The following is a 15,918-nucleotide window of genomic DNA, read 5'->3' on the forward strand; positions in this document are numbered from 1 at the left end:
TTGTATTTCCTCTTGGTTTTGCAGATGGTGTATACAGTTATCTTTTTCTTTTCTTTTTTTTTTTTTTTTTTTTTTTTGTGTAATAAAAGCCTGGTAGTTGGCTCATCCTTTCACTGACTCCACCTGACACAGGCTCTGCACCTTTCCTTTGTGGCCTGGTAATCTGTGGTCCAACAGGGATGCTTGCCTTTGTTGGTTGAGATGGGGATGGTTTCTTGTGCAGGGTCCAGCTGAGTTTTGTAAGGCTGGCCACTCTTGTTTCCATTTGTTTTTCCTGAGGGTGGTCTGGAAGTTACAGACTTCATGGTACAGTTACAGGTTGTTGAACCAAATCACATATCTCTTTGTGGTATTGGGTGATCTCAAAGGTTGTAGGATGGTCTTTACTAAAGAGAAGAGAGTTTAGCTTAGCTGTTCTCAGTAACTTGATGTTCTGTAACTCCCTGTGGTATCCCTTGTCTAAAGGTACTAAAGTGCCAGTGACTTTTTGCTACCTCTCCCCACATTTCTCATAGTTGCATGTTCCATATCATGGTCACCAGGTTTATCCAACAGTTATGCCGTGTTTGCTTCAGGAGCTGTACGGCCAAGAACTAAATTCCCTTCTAACTTTGGTGAGATGAAATAGAGATACAAATCAACGTGAAAGTGTGGATGGTATATATTGGCCTCCAAGAACAATGTGTGTACCACCAGTGGGACATGCCATCATGAATGTGTTAAAGGAAACATACACACGTCAAGGTAAAAATTAACTCAAACAAAGACTAGAGTACTGGCTCTAAGAATCAATAGAAGATGGAATATTATTTCCAGTTAATACTTCTATTTTGTACATTTGAAGCACTTACCTTATAGAGGAGCACTAGCAAAGACATAAGCCATGACCGTCTCATATGAGGTTCAAGAAACCACAGACTGTAGAGAGGTGTCTGGTTTTCAGTTGGAGGGCCATTGTGAGGACAAGGAGAATACTGTAACACTGCAAGACAAGTTGGCAGCAACACCCAACCCATCAGATGGTTCTGGTCAAGTAGTTGAGGGAGGTTGGCAAGGAATGCATTGAAGACAGGTGAAGACCTGTTATAACAGAATTGCAATTTGTCCAGATTTTTAAATGGAATTTCAGAATTTTCTCATCGTATTATACACATTAACTGATGTTACACCCAATAAGGTTATGCTGAAAATATTTGGTGTTTTACTTGTGAATCAATTACCTAAGTGACTGCAGAATTTCTGAAACTAATGATAGGAAACAAATATTCAAATACCAGATCGTAATAAAAATGCAGTGAAATATTCCCTGCACAGAATGAACAGCCTAAAAAAGTATTTCTACACTCAGATTACAGTGAGTCAGAATCTAGCACAAGAAAATTAATACAGCAGACCATTTCAAAATTATCTTAAAAGGAAGGAAGGAAGGAAGGAAGGAAGGAAGGAAGGAAGGAAGGAAGGAAGGGATAAATATGAAAAAACCTGAGGATGAAGACATGTACAGCATAAGTTAAACACACCAGTTTGTTTTCACTTTCATTTTCTTCTTCTGATAACTTGTTGCTGTCATCCCCATTCTTATTTCTTTGGCCTTGATGTTAATTACATTGATATAAAACCTGTGACAATAAATTTTGGTGAATGAAGTCAGAACGGTCGATCCGGCAACACTGGCGACACACAACGCTGCACCTGCGTAGCAGCAAGTTTTGATCACCTGATGATGATGATGCTTATTGTTTTAAGGGGCCTAACATCGAAGGTCATCGGCCCTTTTGATCACCTGCTCCCAACATTGTTCAGTTGAGCATCGTGTGTGTGCCGTGTAAGACCTGTTTGACACAGTGTGTGTTTAGTGCGTTAGTTTTGAACTGCAAATTGGAACATGAATGACCAAAAGATCAATGTACAGTTTTGTTTTAAGCTTGGCAAGACACCGAAAGAAACACATGCAATACTGGTATGTATTTATTAAGATCAAGCACTGTCCTTGAAGTGAGTGTTCGAGTGGTCCATGACAACGCTCGCCCACACACAGCCAATATCGTCAAACGGTTCATGGCAGAAAAGGGTGTGGTGCAACTTGAACAACCCCCATACTCACCAGATCTCAATCCTCCAGACTTCTTCCTATTCCCACGACTTAAACTCGCTTTGAAAGGAAAGAGATTTGACGATATTCCTGAGATCCAACAAAATGTGATGAGGCTTTTGAACACCATCCCAAAGGAAGCCTTCTTGCAAAGTTTCCAGGACATGTATCACCGATCTCAACAGTGCATAGTTATGGGAGGGGAATATTTCGAAGGTAGTAAGGTCACTGTCATGCATTGTTCACCTATGTTGATAGTTCAGGACTATTCACCAAACTTTATTGTCACAGGTTGTATTTACAACTGATCTGCATTTAGGGCTGTCACCCAGGTAGAAGACTCAGGTTTTTTACTTAGTCTTTCCTTAAATAAATTCAAAGTTGTACTAAATATACAATATGCTAGATTAACGAACATTGTTAGGCATGTTTATACACCTGACAGATGACGTTGATTCAAATTTCCCGCAAATCACATTAGCGTGGCACTAGTAGCAGCTCCATGACTTTGCACATCAGGTTTGTTTTAAATACGGGCTGTACTGTGCGAGAGCGTTAGTTACCTGTGAGATTGGATGAAGTGACTGTGAGTGGGTCAAGAATGCCTTTACAATGAAGAAGAGGCCAGTATCAACAGCTCACTGCGGTTGAACGAGGCCGTATAATAGGGCTACGTGAAGGTGGATTTTCCTTCCGCGTTATTGCAGAATGACTTGGCAGGAATGTCTCCACTGTGCACATGTGCTGACAGCAGTGGTCACCAGAAGGTATACTCGTAAGAAGACCGGGCTCCAGACATCCCCGTGGCACCACCGAGAGGGAGGACCACTGTATTTGGTGTATGGCTGTGGCACAATGGACTGCATCTACAGCAGCAATCCAAGCAGCAGTTGGCACCACTGTGATGCAATGAACTGTTCGAAATCGATTACTTGAAGGACAGCTCCGAGCCAGATGCCCTGCAGTGTGCATTCCACTTACCCCAAACCACCGCCAACTGCGATTTAAATGGTGTCAACCGAGAGCTCATTGGAGGATGAAGTGGAGGTCCATTGTGTTTGCTGATGAAAGCTGGTTCTGCCTTGGTGCCAGTAATGGCAGTGTGTTGGTTAGAAGGGGGCTAGGTGAGTGCCTGCACTCCACCTATCTGCAGCTTCAACACACTGGACCTACTCTGGGATTTCTGGTCTGGGGAGCAATTTCCTATGACAGCAGGAGCACTATCACACACACCCTGACTGCAGATGTGTACGTCCGTCCGATGATTCAACCTGATGTGCTGCCATTCATGAATAGCATTCTCGGGGGTGTTTTCCAACAGGATAAAGCACGCCCCCATGTCACAGCTGTAACTCAACGTGCTCTACAGAGTGTCGATATGTTGCCTTGGCCTGCTCAATATCCCTGATCTGTCCTCAATCGAACACGTATGGGACATCACTGGACGACAACTCCAGCATCATCCACAACTGGCATTAACTGTCCCTGTATTGACCAACCAAGTGCAGCAGGCATGGAACTCCATCCCACAAGCTGACATTCAGCACCTGTGTGACACAATGCATGCACGTTTGAATACCTGCATTCAACAGTCAGGTGATTACACCAGTTATTAATGGATCAGCATGGCACATTCATGATGGCTTTACTCGCATGGATATTACCCTGTAGTCTTGTACCTTTAATCAATTAAATATCGTCCCCACTCTGGCAAACTAGCGAAAGTGACAAACTAGGAAATCTGTTCTTCTGAAGTTTTGGTTTAGATTTTATTGTTTATATATTGTCTACCCTCTGACAAAGTCTCACATTTGCAGCTCGTTCTGTATGCATAACACATAAAACCAATCATTCAATACAAAAATTGATTTGACATGAGTAATCACAACCTCTTTCAGCTCCTCTAACCTTTTGACAATTTGCAGATTCGCTAGTTTGCCAGAGTAGGGATGATATGTTCGCTCAACAAATATATTGCCAAAATTTCCGTATTCTACATTCCTTATTTCATGGTATTTGGAAATTTTTTTCTGCCAGTGTATATATAAAGATAGGAACATGAAAAGGAACACATAATAAGATGAAGACAATGACAGGTCATTGTAGGAAGATAAGAAAAGAGCAAGTATGAAACTGCAAAAGGACAAGGATAATCTTCACATCTTCATATACTGCTGTCTTTGTAGACTCTCTCCTCATCAATTCCAGCTCTTCTACATCCGTTTCTTCTTAGCCTCTGATGATCTCATTTCTGTTTCCCAGCTTCATCAGGGCCAATGAAGGTGCAAATGTAGGATCAGAAGAAAGTCAGATAAAGGCAGAGAACAGCTCACCACCTCCATTTATATAGAGGGAGCGCACAACCACACAGCTTCAGTCCACTACTGACCTTCAGAGAGACTGGACTGTTGAAATGCTGGGTGCAGCTACCGGTGAAACCCAATTTGACCGTGGCTTACAAAGTTGGGAAATTTCTTCTATATTTACTAAATCAAGAATTTACAACTATTTTTGAAAAAATGGTAGGAACGAGTTATGAATACCGATTTAAACATGATATAGAGGTAGTTACTAACCTGAGTCTTTGAGGAGGTACGTGGAAACCACGTTCACTCTGATTGTAGCCCAACAGTAAGTATAGATGACGTAGTACAATACTTTGAGTTTTGGCCATAGCTTTCTCATCACTTGGATATGCCTATAAAAAAACTTCATCAGTTACAGTACATGCAGCAACCTACATACATTTTTAAAGATAGTATAGAACAAAATAATGAACCTAAATACTGGTATAAGTGAAAGCAAAGTCATCTCTTTTACAATATATTGAGAGGAAGAGCAAAAGAAATCGCTTCCACTTTTCAGAACCTTAATACTGAGAGGTGTTTTCTTTTTTTTTTTTTTTTTTAACAGGTACGTTATAGTGTTAAATATGTTATTAGTGCTCGACTAACTGAAAAGCATGTAAGTTAGATTAATACTGAGAGAGACATTCCTCGTTGCTCTCCTTTGCATATACAGTTGAACCTCGATTCTCCGTGTTTTGACGGACCATGAAAATAAAACGTACAACATGGGAAAACAGAAAATCTGGGAATGAATGAAAACCATCAACAATTTGGCTAAACATCACAAAAATGAAATATGTATAATTATAATCTTACAAAAACTCCTAAACCAAACCAAACTACAGCCCCAATGGGACTTTGCCTGCCAAGCGACCGCTGCTCAGCCCGAAGGCCTGCAGATTACGAGGTGACGCATGGTCAGTGTGACGAATCCTCTCAGCCGATATTCCTGCCTCTCTAGATCGGGGTAGCCATCTCACCATTAGATAGCTCCTCAATTATAGGTAATCACGTAAGCTGAGTGGACCTGGAACCAGCCCTTATATCCAGGTAAAATTGCCTGTCCTGGTTGGAATTAAACCCTGGCCCTCTGGATGAGAGACAGGCATGTTAGACCGCGAAACCGCATTAATTACCAGTACCGTACGCGAGTTCAAAATCTTGATACTTTATATTCAATTTTACAGGGGAATCTTCGTCAGTTTCCTGTGAAAACTTCTTTCAGTTCAGCAACTTTGATTAGCCAAACTCTTCGAAAAATCTAATAACGTCAAACCAAACAACAATTGACCACAAATAGTTTCTAATTCTCTCATCTAATAAAATAAAGCACATTAGATACAAAAGCGCCCAACATGATGGCGAAATCCCTTCTTTTCTTAATCTTTCATTGTAATTTGGTCTCCGGTATAAGTCACAGTTCGTAGTCAGTTTCTGGAAATCTTGTACTGCGTAAATTAGGCCTACATCGACTTTTAGGTTATGTGAATTAAAAAACATGGTTTCGAATGTAAGTATCGATTCTCAAAAGTTCTCGAATGCATTATATTCAATTCTGCCCATCACTAATCCAATCAAATTGAAAAGAGAAAAAAAATATCATCAAAACTTCAGAAATTACGGTTATTCGTGACCTTGAGGTCATCTGGAAAGCACGTTCACTGCACATGTTAGTACGAGTTGGAAATAATACAAACCATTTAAATGTAACGTGCGAAAATAAAATAACTGCGGTTTTTGGCATTTTAACACCAAAACGTTAAATTCCCAGTCTTACATTAGGACCAAAACAGTAATAGGCAATCCCAATACCTGCCATGGCTTTCTTTTTAACCCTGGAATGGTCGCATGGGTTTTGTCAATGTTAATGGTCGCACCGGGTCTCTCAGACCCATTTTTTCTTAGTGTTTTACTATTAGATTTTATACTTTATTTCCAATTACAGTATTATAGGACATTATTTCATTTATTTTAATGCAGTTTACATGACTACAATATTTAATTATCCCGTTTCTTAACCAAAAATGTGTATTTTTATTACACTGAAAGACTGATTGTTTTCTGTTAACTTGTGAAAGGTAAAACATGGTAACAGTAAAATGTCTTTTACATCTTTTTTTTTTCACTTTTTCCTGCATCTATATGCACAAAGCAACACTTTCATCTATTTTCTACACAGTTTTAATAAAACATATTTTTGAGAATTTCACACTCAAACTATTGGTACAAATACACAGATTTTTTAGGTACGTGTGAATTATGTGTCATAATTCATTAAAAAAAATCAAATTAGTTTTAGAAATACATCCAAGTACAGGGAAACATCACTTTAATCAATCTCTATGCATATTCTGCAGCCAAGTTATCCATATTCTCCGCAAATACAATTTTATCACTTGGGGCAGATGAAGGATGTCTTCCTGTCTTTGTTTGTTGGGCAGAAATGACACCTCTTTCCTTTCCTGGGAACTTCTGTGGCAGGTGCTTGCACAGGGTAGTTATACCCAGAATTAGATTCATCCATTGTTACACAGAAGAAAAAATGTACTAAACTAACAATGCAAAGTTTGACAACAAAGACCAACTTTAACAGTTGCACCAGGTCTGCGAGACCCTGGACAGCCTGTACGCTCAAAGTTTCCAAGGCAACTGAGAGCGGGCTACTGTGTTCTGTTGAAGGTTGGTAGCCATGAAGCTAGCAAGGAGGGGAAAGCGCTCGGTGCATTCCAACATCAGGAACACCAATAAGTATGTCCGCCCGGGTCTCATAGACACATCGCGACCACTTCAGGGCTAACCCTGGGCATAATGTGGACGTTTTGTAAGTGTGAACATTTGACGAAACTCGTTCAGTCTTCAAGCAGAGGTGTCAAAATGTGCCGTGTCTCCTTACAATTGTTGTGGCCACTCTCTGCTTTATGATTTCCGAGATTCTCTAAACAATACCACCCAAATGCGATGCTAAGATGGTCTCTTATGCAAGCTCACCTCTGATTGCTTTTACAGTACAGTACTTGCTCTAATTATCGCAATGACGGGGCGTTAACGCCAAGATCCATAAGTATTCAATAGCCGTCCTTTTGTGAGATACAGTTTATTTAAAAAACGATTGATCGAGGATTTAGCGTTGATGGGACTGAAATTTCTGGATGGTTGATCCGGGAAATCGTTTCTTCGAGGAACGGATAATGCGGAATTTTCACAACGTGATTTAATTACGATGTTTGCGAGACCACATAATTTTAACACATATTCTGGGAAAACGTAGTTTCCGGGAATGGATAATCAAGGTTCCACTGTATCTGCCCAGTAAAGAAAGAGCTTCTTTTGTAAGTTAAGTGAATCTGGGGTCATGGTATTTCCTAAAATTGGAAGTCTTGTTTCTGATTTTTCAACTTCCTTCAGGGAGTGAAATCCATGTCTTTCCAGAGGAACCAAATTTACAATTTTGCTTTACGTTGCATGGAAAGAGATAGGTCTTATGACGATGATGTTATAGGAAAGGGCTAGAAGTGAGAAGGAAGCAACTGTGGCACTGATTAAAGTACAGCCCCAGCATTTGCCTAGAGTGAAAAGGGAAACCATGGATAACGACCTTCAGGGCTGCCGACAGTGGGGTTTGAACCAGAAACCAAACTTGCCTTTTCTGTTTCAGCTATACAACCTCCTACGACTGCTTAGTGCAGGCCTCTTTTTTGTTTAGCTGTCTGTTGTAAACTCATACATTTGTACACAAGCTGAAATGGTATGGATATATGATGGGAGAAGATCAAGTTCCCAAGGAAGTATTAAGAGAGAAATTATCAGGCAAGAGACCAGAAAGAAGGCCTCAAAAGAGGTGGATGGATACAGTGAAGGAGAGTATAATAAGAAGAGAGGAGGAAAAATAGAAGAAATATTAGAAGCAGGAAAAGAGTGGTAGAGAGATAGGTGATGATGGAGGTCCTCGATTCATAACCTAACCCAGAAGAGAACTGGAAAAACTGAAGAGGAGGAGAAAAAAGAAGAAAAAGAAGAAGAATTGTGATCAGATCTGTATATTCCAAAGTAAGCATAAAAAGTAGTTGATCATGCATCCTTTTTACTTGGTGCAGGAGTACCCACCTCAAGGTACCTCCTAAATACATTCCCAAAGGGAAACACCGAACCTTAAAAGTCTATAAGCTCTTGCACTTTTGACACTCAATGCCCTTAATTCAGTGGGAAGCAACAACACAACATTTGGTTTAGAAGGATCCAAAAGTAACAGCAGCAGTTGCTCATACTACTCGGCCAAGAATGACTTAAAGAGAATGTTTAATAGAAAAGGCTAAAAACAAATTAGAATGGGATGCTGAACCAACTCGAGCAATTCCGTCCAATAAAACCTAATGGGGTAGAAGGCCCAGTGAAGCCATACTACATTGCAACTGAGACCGGGGAAGTTAATGACAAGTTGGATAGGTCTTATGGTGATGATGGAATAGTAAAGGGCTAGGAGTGGGAAGGAAGTGGCTGTGGCCTTAATTAATGTACAGTCCCAGCATTCACCTGGTGTGAAAATGGGAAACCACAGAAAACCATCTTTAGGGCTGCCGATAGTGGGGTTTGAACACCCCCCTCCCACAAATTAATGAATTTATTGCATACTGAAATTACATATTATTCTGAATATGTGTATGGACAGTTGTTAAACAAAGAATAGCACATGGTATTGTATAAGTTCCTTGCAGATTCACTTTTCTCAGAAACAACTTTTTTTTTTTTTTTGCTAGGGGCTTTACGTCGCACCGACACAGATAGGTCTTATGGCGACGATGGGATAGGAAAGGCCTAGGAGTTGGAAGGAAGCGGCCGTGGCCTTAATTAAGGTACAGCCCCAGCATTTGCCTGGTGTGAAAATGGGAAACCACGGAAAACCATTTTCAGGGCTGCCGATAGTGGGATTCGAACCTACTATCTCCCGGATGCAAGCTCACAGCCGCGCGCCTCTACGCGCACGGCCAACTCGCCCGGTCAGAAACAACTGAACCTATAGATATACTGTAATGTTTATTGTGGGTATCCATAGGGTTTGTATCTAGAAGGGAGGTGAATTATATTTTGATATTAATTAAAATTAACCCTGATAAAATATTAAATGCAAGGAACATACAGTACTATGCGCTCATTCTTTTTGTGAGTGACTATACATTTATTATTTTATTTAACAATATCTAATGTCTGTAATTAGATTTTTAGTTAATACTTAATGACTGAATGAATTCTGTCTATTTGTAGAATGGTTGATCACAATATGTACAAATTATTTAATCTGTAACAGGGTATTATATAAATAAATATTTGTCTCACCTGATCAGAGCGGGAGAGGAACTGCATGAGAAGGAAAACAAGCAAATGCATTGTCTCATGATCTGCCTCCTCAAGATCGATAACACGATGCAGGAATCCATCAAGATTACTGTCATCATTCAATGAGTGGATGTGACCATCTTTGGGGAAAAAAATTGGCAATAGAGACATAAATTAGATTCAAGATACTCTTAGTTTAGGTTTCAGGGGTGATCATTTGAAATATGATTTCTTTTATTTTTTCAAATATTGTTCACAACTTCTACATGATGATGTGATAATAACAAGTCCCAATAAATTTTAAAGGACTCTAGAGGTAAGGAAGTAGTGAAATTCTTTCCACTGATACAATAATAACATAACTGGAGAGTGGAAAGACAAAGTGGTCTAAGTGCCAAAGGAATGTTTTGAGGGAAAATTATAAAACTGTCTACCAGTAAATGTTCAAACAAATTTTTATTCATAAACTCTTTACTATCTTGAAAACCATCTATATCAACAAATGAGAGAATGTGAACAAAACAAAGGAAATAAAGCTTTTATAAGCACATTAAAACCCATGAACGGCTAGAGTTACCATATGGTAACGCTGAGGAGCATTTGTTTAAATTGGCTACAATACAACAATATTAAGGTTTCATTGTCGAGACTATAATGGGTTACCCTTGGAATGTTGAGTTACAGAGTAGAATAACTTTCATTCCGGTTTGAAATTTCAGGAATGATTGTGTGGCGCTAAAGTCACCGCATCTTTTCACACATAGAAAATGGATGTCAGATTCCAGTAAGTGAATTATTACTAATTGCTTATAAATGTTTTTACTTATTTTATACTGTATATGTACTCCAGAAACATGATCCTACTGTATTATGCTGTGATAAAGTTTTATTGAAATACTGGTTCTGCTTCCTGCTGCGATAAGAGAATTGTGATGATGATGTATCACGATAGATGTGTCTAAAGCATTTGATAGGGTGGATCATGGGAGACTACTGGCAAAAATGAGTGCAATTGAACTAGACAAAAGAGTGACTAAATGGGTTGCTATATTTCTAGAAAATAGATCTCAGAAAATGAGAGTAGGCAAAGCTTTATCTGATCCTGTAATAATTAGGAGGGGAATTCCTCAAGGCAGTATTATTGGACCTTTGTGTTTTCTTATATAAATAAATTATATGAGTGAAGAAGTGGAATCAGAGATAAGGATTTTTACAGATGATTTTATTCTGTATAGAGTAATAAGTTACAAGATTGTGAGCAACTGCAAAATGACCTCGATAATGTTGTGAGATGGACAGCAGAAAATGGTATGATGATAAACGAGGTTAAAAGTCCGGTTGTGAGTTTCACAAATAGGAAAAGTCCTCTCAGTTTTAATTACTGTGTTAATGGGGTGAAAGTTCCTTTCGGGGGATCATTGTAAGTATGTAGGTGTTAGTATAAAGAAAGATTTTCATTGGGGTAATCACATAACTGGGATTGTAAATAAAGGGTTCAGATCTCTGCACATGGTTATGAGGGTGTTTAGGGGTTATAGTAAGGATGTAAAGGAGAGGGCATACAAGTCTCTGGTGAGACCCCAACTAGAGTATGGTTCCAGTGTATGGGAGCCTCACCAGGATTACTTGATTCATCATGAAGCTTATTAAATAATAGTCTATGAACAGAAAATCCAAATTTCACACCCCCCTGAAACCAAACAGAATCTGCATCTAAAAGTCACAATAACTTCTAGTTTTATAATTAGAAAAGTTTATTACTCATAATACTCAATATAAATATAGCAAATACAAGCAATAGAAGGAATACAAATCAAATCAATAGCATTCATACAAAAAATTATAAATACCCATCTCATGTTAATACATTAGAAAAAATTTAAACAGAAAGTACAGTACACTAAGAGAGTAGCTCAATCACTGCTAAATGCATCACTCAGTTCAACAATACCTAAAGAGAAACATGTTATTTTGAAATACATAATAAAAAAATGAAAAGATATGAGGCTACTTTTAAAAGAATCTCAGAATTCTCTTATTACATAACTGGGTTAAGCAAAGGGATGGGAACAGGAGCGTGCGTCTCAAGAAACTTCAAAACCTCACAACATCTTGCAAAGGAGGCACATCTCATGAGCCTTTCTAGAAAACTACAATGTGGTATTCCGGTCGACCAGATGTGTCAGAATGTATATTGGTATTCATTTCACAACTAATAGCACAGATATATGTGTAAGCATGATGAAATGGTAGGGAGGGATCCGTGCTTATCTGCTCATCATTAATAATAATAATAATAATAATAATAATAATAATAATAATAATAATAATTGGCGTGGGGTTGTGGCGACCCCATCGCCCAGTGGGAAATCACTGCAATCAGCCACCCGAGTATTGGCGGGAAAACCAAAACCTTTTGGGTTAGGAGGAAATGCCTACCCACAGCCATGAACATCTCGAGACAAGTCTCGATCCCCACAATTGAGTTGTATTTTTGTGATCTTTCCCAAAAGATCACTACTAGTTGTAGTTTTAACTTGTAACCTTAGCATGATGGAACACACGCTACCAATACAACTACCCCAGGCCCCGGACGCAGGTCCGGTTTCTCCTGATTGTCGGATTCTGAGGGATCGGGAACATCATGCATCAGAGAAGGATCGGAGCTTCTCAAAATCTCTTTGTCCCAAGAAAAGGAATTTCCTTGGTACTATTAACATCAACACACTGCTGAAAACTGGAAAGCTTAAACAACTGACTGATGCCCCGGACAAATTTGATATACAAATCCTAGCAATCTTAAGAAACCAGATTCCAAGATGAGAACCACTTTGACTCTGAAAACTTCAGGATATTTAAGGGTAAACCAGCCATACATTTTAAATGGAATTTATCAATACTTGGGACAGCCTTTGCAGTAAGGAAAACCATCTTAGATTCAGTCATCGACTTTACATCACCATGTGAAAGAATCTCAGTGCTTACAGCGAAATCAAGCAACAAAGCATATGCCTTGATAAATGCCCATGCCCCCACTAACATAGACTATAAGAAAAATCCTCAGAAAATAGAAGACTTTTGGGAACTGCTTGAAGAAACTACTAACAAGATCCCTAAAAATCACATTAAAATCTCATTAGGGGATTTCAATGCACAGGTTGGCAGAGAGAAGAAATCCAGATCAATCGTAGGACTTCATCCTGCACATCGGCAGACTAATAAGAACGTAGAACGTCTAATAAGCTTTTGTACATCATTCATGCTGAGACTCATGTCCATGCGCTTTATGAGACCTTTACATAAAAAGAAAACTTGGAGATTACCTAACCCATTACTAGGGGAATTCCAGATTGATCATGTTGCTATTTCCATAAAGAATATGCTTGAGATTCAAAATGTTAAAGTACGGAAGGGAGTTGTTGATTCGGATCACTACCTTATGCAAATCAAGGTTAGGTTCCAACCAAACAGATCCAGACCTAAAGGCAACCGATTTCCAAGAGTGGATCCGGACTGCCTGAGGAAGAACGCTGACATTTTTGTTCGTGACATATACGATCAAGATCCTAAGGTGTGGCCATACATTCTGTTGGAAGTTGAAGTTTTCTCATAAAAAATAAAATGTCATGTATTATATCTTGTACATATTTTAGGAATACAACATTGAGGTTATGTGTTGGTAATTCATATTAATTTAGTCAAGTGGTTTATCTTCATTTGTTTTATTCTTTGGACATTTTTGAATTGCTGTGTGTGTGTGTGTGTGTGTGTGTGCGCGCGCGCGCGCGCGTGCATGTGTGTGTGTGAGAGAGAGAGAGAGAGAGAGAGAGAGTGTGTGTGTCAGTTGTAGTCAACAGCTCGTAATAAATGGATGTGTCATGAAGCTGGTGTTTCAATGGTATAAGTTTTGTCCTAAACGCGGTGTAAGCGAGCAGAAATGAAGATATTTTCAACAGGTTATGGGCCCAGAGCTCCAGAGCGCCAAAACGCCGCAGTAAATTTCGGTCAATATACCTGTAAGTGGAAATGGAGCAACGAGAATTAACGTCAGACGAAGCAAGTTGTGACATTATTGACGGTAAAAATGGCGACCTCGTGGACCGGTGAAGAAACACTGAATAGGAATGTGGCCAAGCTTACAGTGGAGAACTATTTTTCGTGGGCATTAAAGGTGAAACAAGAGCTGTTGTTGAAAGATGTATGGGAATCAGTAATAGGGTATGAGGATACGCCAGTTGTCAACTGCCTCAGACAGAAACGAGACGACGAGCGCCAAACAATGTGATCGCGTTAGCGGTTATTTTCAAATATGTCGGAGAAGATTTTGAAAGTGACATTGCAGATATTGAATCAGCGAAAAGGGCATGGGAAAAACTGGACGAGTTGTGCAATGACGGAGGGCTAGTGAATGGTTCTATGACCTTGAAACAGTTAACTCATTTTGTGAAGCAGAAGGACATGAGTGTTCAAATATACTTCGCAAAAATAAATCAACTTTGGAGGAGAACTAGTAAAGCCGGATACGAATTCACAGATCAACAAGTTGCAGGAATGATCATCGGAAATCTTACAGAGGAATATGCAGCTTGTATACCTTCCTTGGAAGCTGATTTGGCGAAACTGACCATCTCGAAAGTGAAGGCGAGATTACTCACGGAGGAAAGCAGAAGGAAACTTCAGCAAAATGGAGGAAAGGCTTATGACACTGGAAAATGTGAGGAGGATGAAGCTCAAGCCATGGTTGTTCAACAGAAGCGAGATATCAAGAAAGAAGACGTGGGACGAGGAAAATATAGTTGCTACAATTGCGGTAAACAGGGACACGTATCTAAATATTGTCGCGGTACCCAAAAGTGCTTCAATTGTGGTAAGTCAGGACATTATTCAAAAGTATGTCCAACAATGAAGAGTGACGAACCATCGCAGGAGAGTAAATCAGTGAATGCGAGTGGAAAACTGGTAAGCTCAGAAATTATACATGTAGTAGATAAGGCGATGAGCATGGTCGTTTCTGTGGGAGCTGAGAAAATTAAAGATTGGTTGTTCGATTCAGGTGCGTCCCATCATATGTGTCCAACAAAGGAGATGTTTACAGACATGTTAACAAATGTAACCGGGAATGTAGAAATAGGAGATAACAGTAAGCTGGATATTAAAGGTATAGGTAAGGTAAAAGTAAAAATGTCCACAGGATGGACAATTACATTTACAGACGTGTTGTATGTACCAAACTTAGGTGCAAATTTAATATCAGTTGGTAAGTTAACCAGCAAAGGTTTCAAAGTAGGATTTGCAGGTGAGAAAGCAGTGGTTGTAGATAAGAATGGAGATGAAACATTGTTTGTTGCAAACAGGAGGAATGATGTGTATGTAGTACAAATAGAGGGGAGAAATGATATTGTAGCTGTGAGTGACTGTGATCAAATGATAGATCAAGAATGTAATAACAATGTAGTAAGAAGATGTACATTATTATAGGGAAGGATCCACCTTTCAATACTCCGTAGTAAGTTGAACTAAAAAGTAGTAGTAGTAGGTTGTAACTACTTTTTAGTTCAACTTACTACGGAGTATTGAAAGGTGGATCCTTCCCTATAATATTGTACATCTTCTTATTTCTCTGTTCAATACGGAACAATCATGAAGTTTTTAACTTTAAATAACAATGTAGTATTTAAAAGTGTTGGGCAGGTTAGGTTGTGGCATGAGAGATACGGACATGCACATTCTGAAGCCTTGTTTAAATTGCCTATGTTAGAATTGAAAAGGAGTAATGACATTAATACTTGTTCTGTATGCATTCAGGGGAAACTAACTAACAAGGGAGTACCTAAGTCTTGTGAGCGTAAGGTAGAAAAACCACTTGATGTTGTGCACACTGATGTAATTGGAAAAATTAGTCCACCATCACTTGGGAAAGCTCAATATGTTGTAACCATGATTGATGAATACTCCAGATTTAATGTGGCTGTATATATGAAAAATAAGGATGAAGTATTAGAGGTGTTTAATAGGTATCAGGCAAATGCAGAAAAGTTACATGGTGTAGGAATTAAGGTGGTGCAATCTGACAATGGTACAGAGTATACATGTAGCGGGTTTGAAGCACAATTGCAAAAATGTGGTATTACTCATAGGAGGTCAGTA

General features: G+C 39.1%; 1 protein-coding gene across 1 annotated transcript in view; it reads right to left on the reverse strand.

The window, feature by feature from the left end:
- Nucleotides 1-15,918, reverse strand: part of unc79 (UNC-79 domain-containing protein) — a 346,819-nt gene that overhangs the window by 133,874 nt on the left and 197,027 nt on the right. Inside the window, exons 25-27 of the mRNA XM_068229169.1 lie at nt 9,772-9,911; nt 4,669-4,790; nt 852-1,080 (exon numbers count right to left, since the gene is read on the reverse strand). Of these exons, the coding sequence (XP_068085270.1) occupies nt 852-1,080; nt 4,669-4,790; nt 9,772-9,911 (491 nt within the window). The remainder of the gene's footprint in view (nt 1-851; nt 1,081-4,668; nt 4,791-9,771; nt 9,912-15,918) is intronic.

This window comes from Anabrus simplex, chromosome 9, assembly GCF_040414725.1.
Source record: "Anabrus simplex isolate iqAnaSimp1 chromosome 9, ASM4041472v1, whole genome shotgun sequence".
Taxonomy (NCBI): Eukaryota; Metazoa; Arthropoda; class Insecta; order Orthoptera; family Tettigoniidae; genus Anabrus; species Anabrus simplex.